Below are 9,613 nucleotides of genomic sequence, written 5' to 3'. Positions count from 1 at the left end.
AGATCACTTAGCATTCTGAGAGTCACAATGGCCCAGATCTTAGCCTGGAACCCTGAATGCTCATCCTATCTTCAAACCAGAGGAAATCAGCCTGTCAAAAAGATCTTGCCAACTCTTATGGGGATTTCAGGCAGAAACTCATTTCCTGTCTGAACGTGGACAACAGCTGAGGCAAACAGAGTACTTTCCTAAAGGCAAGAGGGGAAGCCAACACATCCAGTGTTGATTTTCCATCTGGCACTTCATGGAGGCCTGTGTGTACATAATTGAGACTCCGCAGACCTAGTAGGCCCCAAGGGAAAGCGATTACCTCCATACAGTCCTCAAGCTGAACTGAGCGAAGAGCTTCATTGTCCACAACTGAGGAAATGTCCAGATTAACACAGGTAGGAGGCCAACCTGCTTCTTATTCTCTTATCCTAACAGAGTCAACCAAATGCTCCATTCTAGCTTTACTGGCAGAAGCCAGTCCTCACTGTGGACCCAGAGCAGAAGTACTAAATGATCTTGACCCACCATAGCTGATAGCATAGCCCTGAGCAAGGTAGAAGGTGTCAAGAACTCCTCCCAGGTTTGAGGCCAAAATGCAAACAGTTAGGGTTGTTCTAGCTACTCCTTAACCTCAGCATGCTTCGCCATCTGAGCCAGGGTCACCACTTTGCTGTATCCCATGAACTGGCTGGTAACCGCACTGCAAAGTGATCAGAAATGAGGAGATCCATGTGAGCCAAGCATGCTACAAGCCAGCTGGTAGTGCTTGCCAGCTTCTTACCAAACTTCAAAGCCCTTGGTCAGGACCACAGTAGCATCATGGTTATATCATGTCATACATTAGTGCCCAGAGCAGAAGATACAAATTTTATTTCTGAACTTTCAAATTAATTTTTAATTTGCAAACTTAAAGAGTAAGGCTTTAAAAAAAAACAAAAGGGTTTACTTTGAATATATTTAAAATATGTTACAGAATCAGAATCACTTGAATATAATGTGATTCTCATGATTTCATGGGTGTTTTTGGAGACAGAAGGGAGCTTGTGGAAGTGAGGGGGGTAGGATATTTTGATAGGTGGAGACTTCTTTCTTCCAAGCAAACTTGAATATGTTACACTAAATATTATTTTATATAAATAGAAAAGAACGAACCATGTTTTAAGCTATTCTACAGGCCAAGGAAGTGATATATTGCATGTAAGTTGATGTATATATATATATATATATATATATATATATATATATATATATATTAGTGTTACAATACCATTGACTATATGTCATATATATATATATATATATATATATATATATTAGTATTACAATACCCTTGACTATATTCCCTTTACGATACCTTTCATCCCCACCATATGTTCTTAATCATTGCTCTAAATAGCAACTGATGGAGTGTTTCCAGTTATTTGGCTTATTTACCTTGGCTGAAATCAGAAGTAGGCCACGGGATTATATTTTATTTTTAAATAAACTCTCTGATGGATGAATGTCTTCTGCAATGGATAAGACTGCTTCAAGGAATCCATCTCATTCACTCTATGTGTGGTGCAGTGGAAAGAATACCATTCAGGACCAGGGTCAGCAGTCGGAGGCTGGTGCCCCACTGCTGTTGACTAGCTGTGTGATCTTGATCTCAGCCAGCCAGGTCTCACCCTACAGAACTAATGTCCTCTGATGAAACATCCTTCTAGTTTGTATCTTGTTTTGAATTTGGCTTATTTCCAATTCTGTTCTTCCATGGCCAAAAAATCTACATTTCCAAAACCACATTTGTAATATATGATTATTTTCTCAAAAGAAAGATGAGAGAGAATGTTCCTAAGCCAGTGCTCTCTTTCTTTCTTATTGTGACAATGAGTTGCTATGAAGGGCCAGCCGTGCCTCTCAGGTAGTAGCACTGTATTATTAACTAAATTGATCCCACAGCACAGCACCTGCAGGACGCTGCGTTGTTTTTCTAGTTAGGCTGATCTCTTCTTCATGACTTTTAGGTAAACGGCAATTCCTTTTTTTGTTCCAAAGAGGGCTGTTGTGTCTCCCGAACACCTTCCCCTTCCCCTCTGCCATGGTGGATGTGACAAGATCAGCTGGCTTCCAGAAGGCAAAATATTCAGTAATGTTCAAAGGGAAAAGATCATCTCCAAGTTTCTTAAAGAAAGCGTTCTAAAGAGAGTGTTCCGTTCAAAGCAAATGAGGTGGGAGGGCTCCGGCTACCAGAATGAGGACCTAAGCGACAACTTTCCTGGCACCAGAAAGTAAGTCCTGCTCCGGGAACTTAAACATTCAAAGTACATTTGGGATACGAGGCTAAGAGCATAGGCATCTGAAGGACAGGAAGCCATAAAGCTATGCAAACTGCAGAAATCTAGTCTTGCAGGAAAATCTAAATATAGGTAGACATATATGACTGAGAATTTATTCAACAGTATGGGCTGCAACATATACAGGTGTAGAATTTGCGAAGGTACGTGCTTAGCTTTTGGAAATATATCCCTATGGATCACTATCACATTTGTTCTAAGAATAAATAGGTCCTAAACAAGCTTTTTTATGTTTTTGCAACAAAATGGTGGTCTCCCACATAAGGGAGCAAAGTGTTCAAGGTTAATTTTTAAAAGAGAAATGCAACTTCTAACCAAAAAAATATTTTTATACATTATTTCCTAAAAAGGAATTAGACAAATCCAAGAAAGTTAGGACATTTAAGGTAAATGCTCACAGAAATGGAGTCCTAAGTTGGGGTGAATATAATTGGCTATGGCTGAAACAGAAAGCAGGAGCTGGGAAAGCAGGAGAAAAGGAGAAGCAAAGGACTAGTTATCTAAATCATACACTAAATACAAATTGCCCAGAATTGAATTGAAATGTTTCCCACTGAATAGCCTCTTATGTACTTGGGAACAAAAATGCATATTACTAATTAGAAAATATGGCCTCGACTTTCTGAAAATATTTACATAATTACACCGAACAAAATTCCACTGCAGTAAATAACCAGCTGTGACATTGACCATACAGTAGGGAAGAATAAAGGGAAGTGGAGGCAAATACATGAGCAATGTAAAAATATGAAAGGTCTTGAAAGAGGTGAATGGAAATAGAAGGGTTTCCCTGAAGAATCATTAGAAGCTAAGCAGTGTTGTCACTGACATCTCTTTACATAACTCTGGACGACAAAAAGGAATGTATGTTAAAGGGCTTTCCAAAATAGTTTTCTGTTGGTCAAAATTGTCACTTTTGTCATAGTAGGAGAAACTGACTTGATCAGCAAGCCATGCTTACCTGCCAAGTGATTGGCCCAAGGCGTTCCTTCTTTCCACCAATTCAGACCACCTCCATTGCAATGAATGTAAGAGCTTGTTAAATGCCATGAGACATAGAACATCTCCCTTACCTTCCTTCACTGGATTAGCTAAAGAAGTGTTAAAGTAAGGCAAGTCTGATGCTGCCACTAAAATCTGAATTCCCGGAGTGGCCTTGGGATGGCCTATAAGGAAAGTGCACTCTGTTGGGCTAAGGAGTGATGTTAGAGCTGCGTCAGAGCTACTATGCAAAACAATCCCCTGTCCAACAAATCCTCTTGCTCTCAAGGCAGGACTAGAGCCAAACCAGACTGAAGGGTTTGGAGAGGGTGTGATTCTCTTAGCTGTTTCCCTTAGATTTCACACTGGCACATCATTTCACACTTTTTCTCTTGTCTCCTCGCCACCTAGACTGGGGCTCCCACATAGATAGTGTCCAGGGACTTTGCTGTCACTATAGTTATAAACCTGTAGTACTAAAAACTATCAATTCAACAAGTGATTGGGGGGGGGGGGCATGATTTTTATGCTAATGTCAAAGCATTAAAAAAATCTCCAGAGAAAGGGGGGAAGAGTCAAATTGATAAGAAGGTTTTTAGGAATCTGTCCTGTCAAGAAAAAAAAAAAAAGAATCTTAGAGGATGTATTTAAGGATGACAAATCTGAGGGAGCTTAAGGGATTGGGAAGCAATTCATGTTCTGAAACAAAAGGAAAACACAGAAACAAACATAAACCAAGGAAGACAGGAGATGTGTGAGCTAGAAAAGTGACGTGCATGCCCACGTGCACATATACACACATCATTTTTGTCTTCTATCCCGACAGCAGAAAAAAAAATTTCCCAGCTAAATATATTTGTAGAAAGTATCATCTGGGAGTATCTGGACTTAAATATTTACCCAATTCACTATTTTTAAAATAATTGTAAGTTGGGAAAACAATATATTTAAGGCTCAGGTTGCCAATTTATAAAATAAGAATAACTATTCCCATCGTGTTATTAAAAGTATTAAATTGGTTAATCTATATAATCTATATAAAATGTTCAGCCTTATGCCTGCCACATGGGAACCCTATCCTAGCAAGTGTTATTTCTAGCAAATGTTATTTGTGGAGTAATTAAATTGATTCAAATATTTATTGCATGCCTACTATATGCCAGGGACCAGGCCAGATAGAATAAGTCCAGGCCTTGTCTTTAAGGCATTGAAAAGATAGTGACTGAGATATGAATGAAATGAAGAATTAGAATGTAACAGTGAGTAGGGAATTGTAAGCAAATCAGAATAACCCAAATGAAGAATCTTGGAAGAGGTAGCAATTTATTCTTCCTGAGGGGCTAAGGAAGATAATTTGTGAACTAGATTTATATGGACAGGACTTAACTAGGCAGGTAAAAGGGGGAGGAGAAAAAAAAGGAGGAACTATTAAAGAAAAAGAAAAATGATGTATGTCCTGGCAGAAAGAGAGTGTTTAAGAAAACTGCAAAATGTCTGAGGTGTTGGACATGCAGGCACCAGGAGTGATAAGCAGATACTTAAAGCCTGGCTACAGAATTTGGACCTCATTCTTTGGGATTAGGAAGGCATTAGAGCAGGTCTATGTTTTATATCAGCAGTATGGAAAACAGTCTGGAGGACATAGCCTAAGAGGGAGACTTCCAAGAAGGCCAATGTGAAATTCATTCTCTTATATTTATTGTCCTTCTACTATGTGCTAGGCACAGTTTTAAAGTGATAGGGTAGATCAGTGAACTAGGCAGTCAAGGCCTCCACCCTCACAGAGCTTTATACTCCAATGGGAAGAGACAGGCAATAGAAAAGCACACAAGATTAACAAGACTGTGAGGCATACAGTGAAAGAATAAAAATAGGGTCTTATGAAAGAGTAAAGTGGGTGGGAAGGCTTCTTGAAAGCCAAGCCAGGAAAGGCCTTTCTGAGAGGAAAATGGACATGCAGAAGAAGGAGACAGACACCTCTGGGCAGGGGGTGGAGGTGGGAGTTCCAAGAGCTGACAAACCCTTGAAATTCTGTTGGACATCTGGTTTATATGTGCATTTTCTGGGAAGACTCTCAAAGGAGCATGACATCTCTTCCCCCCAAATGTTAAGAACCAGTGCATTTAGATGCTTAATGAAACATTTTGGTGTTCGAATCTATAGTTGGATGTTCAACCCAACAGAATGCAATAGTATCATCAGCAAATGATTGCAAAAATGTCTTTCTCAAATGTCAATGCTTTCTTATAAAGAATATTGCTGATTTCTTTAAACATTCTTTACTTATACACATATATCTTTATATATTATTATATGTTACTTATACATATATATCTTTAAATATTCATTTACTCATACACATATATCAGCCATAAATATGTAAATATTCACTTACATATTTACTTGTTATACATGTATATACACAATACTGCACATATAATAATATATCCATATCATATATATGCATACACGCTCCTTCCTCTCCCACCCCACACATTGATTTCATGGAACTGAAGTAAGAGATATACATTTGGAGGGCCAAACTGGTCTCCTATCATCTAAATTTATCCTAGATAGAAAAAAAAAATCAGCTTCTGTTCTTCTGTTGTAAGACCAATGACCGATCTGGAACCACCAGAGGTGGGCTTGCTCTCAGCGGGGATACCTTCCTTCTTCCATTTTAATTAAATTTACATATTATAAGCATGGATAGAACTGTACATATATCCGTGCACATACGTACATTTAGCCAGCCCGACCCCCTGGCTTCATTCGAACAGGTGCCAGGGACCTGCGGAGATCTCTTAGCTCGCGGTCAGGGTCAGGGCCAGGGCCCAGGAAGGCCGGAGAAGTCCCTGCGGCCGTGACCCCCGCCCTTGCGGAGCCTCGGGGCGGCCCCTCCACATGCGATGGCTGAGTTCGCCTGTCCGCCCGCGAGGAGGAGCGGAGGGGCTCAGGGGCCCGGGCTCAAGGCACTGCCCTGGCGGCGCGGCTCGCCCCGAGGGGCTGGAGGCCTGGAGACCCCCAGAAGGCTCCGGGTCCAGGCGGCCCCCGACCGGCCCGCGGCCCCGGAACACCGGTGGCCCGGTGGAACGCGGGGCCGTCGCGAGCGCCCCCGCTCGATGGTAGTTGCCGGGCGACCGGGCCGCTGGGGAGGCCCGCGGAGCCACAGCCCCAGCCCAGGCTGGCCTCGCTGGGCCCGGCCTGGGCCCCTGCGTCCCGCAGGCCGTCCAGCGCCGAGGGGGGCGCGCTCGCGGCCAGCCGCCGTCCGCTGCCCCCCCTGTCCTCCCGCTGCAGGAAGGCCGAGTCCGAGGGGGCGCCCGTCAAGCTGTTCGCCCCGCACGCGGAGGGACCCGGGCCTCGGGGCAGCAGCGCCTTCAGGGACGACACCGACGACGACACGTGGGCCTGCGGCGCCATGGGGTAAGAGGCCGCGGCCCGGGGCGCCCCCGCGAGCCCCACCTGCTGTCACCTGCTCCGTGCCCCGGACCGAGCCACCCCCGGCCCGGGAAGGAAGGGTCAGGAGGGGTAGCTCACTACGGGGCTTTGTGCCTCCCACCTGCACCTCTCTCCCTGCTTTCCTGTCCTGAGGCTTCTTTCGCCGACGCTTTGTCACAAAGGCCTCCTTGTCTCTTGGCCCCTCCTCCAGGTGCGGTAGCCTTTTCCAGGCACCCCAGGCCCTACTCCGTGGCACACACTTGGGGGGTCCCCAGGCTGTGCCACCTATTCAGCAAACTCCTTCCTCCTCCTTCATTGTTCCATCCCAGGGCCTGGCATAGAGCGGGCGGATCGATACCTGAATTGTACTCTTCTATTTCTTCAGGATCTGCCTCTCCTTCTAGGAGACAATAAATTGTAAATGATTAAGAAATATACTGATTACTGCGGTGGCTTTAATTTGTGATTCCACATAGTCATACATTAACCCAGTGATTGTCTTGTCTGTTATCTTCTCTGATACTTCTACCTTATACAGTAGTGGGCTTAGAAACCATGATAGTTGGGCATGGAAAATAGTGTTTGGTCCTTTGGGACTTCTAGTGTCCCCAAAACATGCATAGGGGGCTATAAGGTTCATCCGGCTTTCAAATGGAGCACCTGTTTTGCCTAATGAAAAGCCAAAGAGTTCCTGGCCCTGTTTTATGAGTTCCAGATAATTGATGTATTTTTTCTAATTTGTTTTTTTAAATTTTTTTAATGTTAATTTATTTTTGAAAGAGAGTGACAGAGCAGGAGTGGGGGAGGGGCAGAGAGAGGGAGACCCAGAATCTGAAACAGGCTCTAGGTTCTGAGCTGTCAGCACAGAGCCCAACAGGGCTCACAAACTCACAAACTGTGAGATCATGACCTGAGTCAAAATTGGACACTCAACGGACTGAGCCACCAAAGTGCCCCTCTAATTTGTATTTTTTAAGTGTTTATTTATTTTGAGAGAGAGTGAGAGAGAGAGTGCAAGTGAGAGAGGGGCAGAGAGGAGGCGAGAGAGAATCTCAAGCCGACTCTGAGCTGTCAGCACTGAGCCTGACACTGGGCTCAATCCCACTAACTGTGGGATCACGACCTGAGCTGAAATCAAGAGTCAGATGCTTAACCAACTGAGCCACGCAATTGCGCCTCTAATTTGTATTTTATCTTTCTATCTGATATGTTTCCTTTCTCACTTAAGACCTTAATTTCCTAATCTTCTGTCAGTTAGATTTTAGAATTTGCTTTGTCTGTGCTTTTTTTTTCGTCTGGCTTGCACCTTATTTCTGGTTGATTCCCTATTGTTACCTCTTCCCTGTCGTCATAGTTCCTTTGTCCTCCATTCTAAACATTTTTGTAACCTCCTTTAGATGAGGAGCCAAAGCACAAGCTTTGAAAAAAAAAAAATCACTGTTATACCTTACCCATCTATTGTGCCTGTCCCACAACCTGTGTAGGATTTTAAGGAAACAGAGATGCAAAATGGGAAGAAGAAATGGAGAGAACAATGGCACCACCCCGCGTGCATCCAGCATCTCGAAGGAGGTACGGCCTGTGGCAGTGACCTGAGCGTTAGGCAGCTGCTTTGCTAAGACAGAGCTCCTGCTGAGTCTTCCTGCTGAGACCCCTGCTGCTTTGTCATTGTGAGCGGTTTGTGTGGGATGTTCCTCTTGGGAACTTGCACTAATAGCAAAGGGAAAATTGTTATTTCTCTTAATGAAGGAGAAATTCACCAGCTTCCCTCCAAACCTCAAAATGCTTCCTGTTGCAATTGGACTTCGTGAAAGATGCCACCTTGATCCATCAGGCCGTGCTCACCTTGTAAAATCTTCTCACACATAACTTTGTGAAAAGTGTTGGTAAGGCAGGTGGGATATCAAAGAGCCTAATCGTTCCCAACTTGTAAGGAGTTTGCAATCCCGCTGATGTGCGGAGTTAATAGCTTTCCTTACCAGTTGACAAATTGGGTTATATTAATCTCTTATTTAATAAATTTATTTATTTTTGAGAGAGAGAGAGAGTGCAAGCATGAGCATGGGAGGGACAGAGAAAGAGGGAGACAGAGGATCCAAAGCAGGCTCCACATTGTCAGCCCAGAGCACATCCCAGGGCTCTAACTCACCAGCCCTGAGATCATGACCTGAGCCAAAATCAAGAGTCCCATGCTTAAGCCACTGAGCCACGCAGGTGCTCCTATATTAATAGTATTGGATGACCTCAGCCACAGTTAACAGCTTCCCTTTAAGGTGTCACTGTAAGGATGTTTCTCTTACATGTTCTCTTGTGCATTAGTGGACCAGGATCACAGAGCTGAAAGAAGCCTGATAATCTGTCAGGGAGGTTTTAAAAATACAAATAACTGAGCCTTACCTTCATCCTACTGAGTCAGAACTTGTGGTAATTTTTTTTTTCAAGTATTAGTTTTAAAAAGGTCCCCAGGTGATTCTCAGGAGACTAGACCTAATTACATGTTATCTCAGGGAGCAGGGAATTAACCTCCAGAGAAAGATAATCTGCAGGCTACCTTCCCAATGTTCAACTACCTTTCCTGTCAGGAGATAATTTTCTTGTGGGCCAGTTAAATCCTCAGACTGTATTTAAACTTATTCTCCCTGTTCCTCTTTTAGTTTTGTGATGACACCTAATGTTTTATTTGTGTATTGCTTAGAGTTTAATTTACAAAGGGTTTTCTTATTTTGAGATAGGAAATAACTGAGTTTGCTCCTAAAAAATTACTAAAAAAAATAAAAAAATAAATTCCACCTCCTCATTTTGCCTATTCCAAGATAAATTGTTACAATCCTCTCCTACACACACCCCACATTCCCCGCCCCCCGGCA

General features: G+C 43.2%; 1 protein-coding gene across 3 annotated transcripts in view; it reads left to right on the top strand.

The window, feature by feature from the left end:
• The first annotated feature begins 41 nt into the window (after positions 1 to 41).
• FAM217A (family with sequence similarity 217 member A) overlaps positions 42 to 9,613 on the top strand; it is a 30,746-nt gene continuing 21,174 nt past the window's right edge. Inside the window, exons 1-4 of one of the 3 annotated variants that reach the window (XM_027040208.2) lie at positions 42 to 386; positions 2,029 to 2,261; positions 6,606 to 6,731; positions 8,231 to 8,318. In XM_027040208.2, coding sequence (XP_026896009.1) covers positions 369 to 386; positions 2,029 to 2,261; positions 6,606 to 6,731; positions 8,231 to 8,318 — 465 coding nt within the window. In that variant the 5' untranslated portion in view covers positions 42 to 368. Of the gene's footprint in view, positions 387 to 1,997; positions 2,262 to 6,605; positions 6,732 to 8,230; positions 8,319 to 9,613 lie in introns of all 3 variants that reach the window. The other 2 variants (XM_053223083.1, XM_053223081.1) reach the window with 2 other exon arrangements.

This window comes from Acinonyx jubatus, chromosome B2 (genome assembly GCF_027475565.1).
Source record: "Acinonyx jubatus isolate Ajub_Pintada_27869175 chromosome B2, VMU_Ajub_asm_v1.0, whole genome shotgun sequence".
Classification (NCBI taxonomy): domain Eukaryota; kingdom Metazoa; phylum Chordata; class Mammalia; order Carnivora; family Felidae; genus Acinonyx; species Acinonyx jubatus.
Note: the sequence above shows the minus strand (reverse complement) of the source record. Positions and strands in the feature narration are given on the sequence as shown.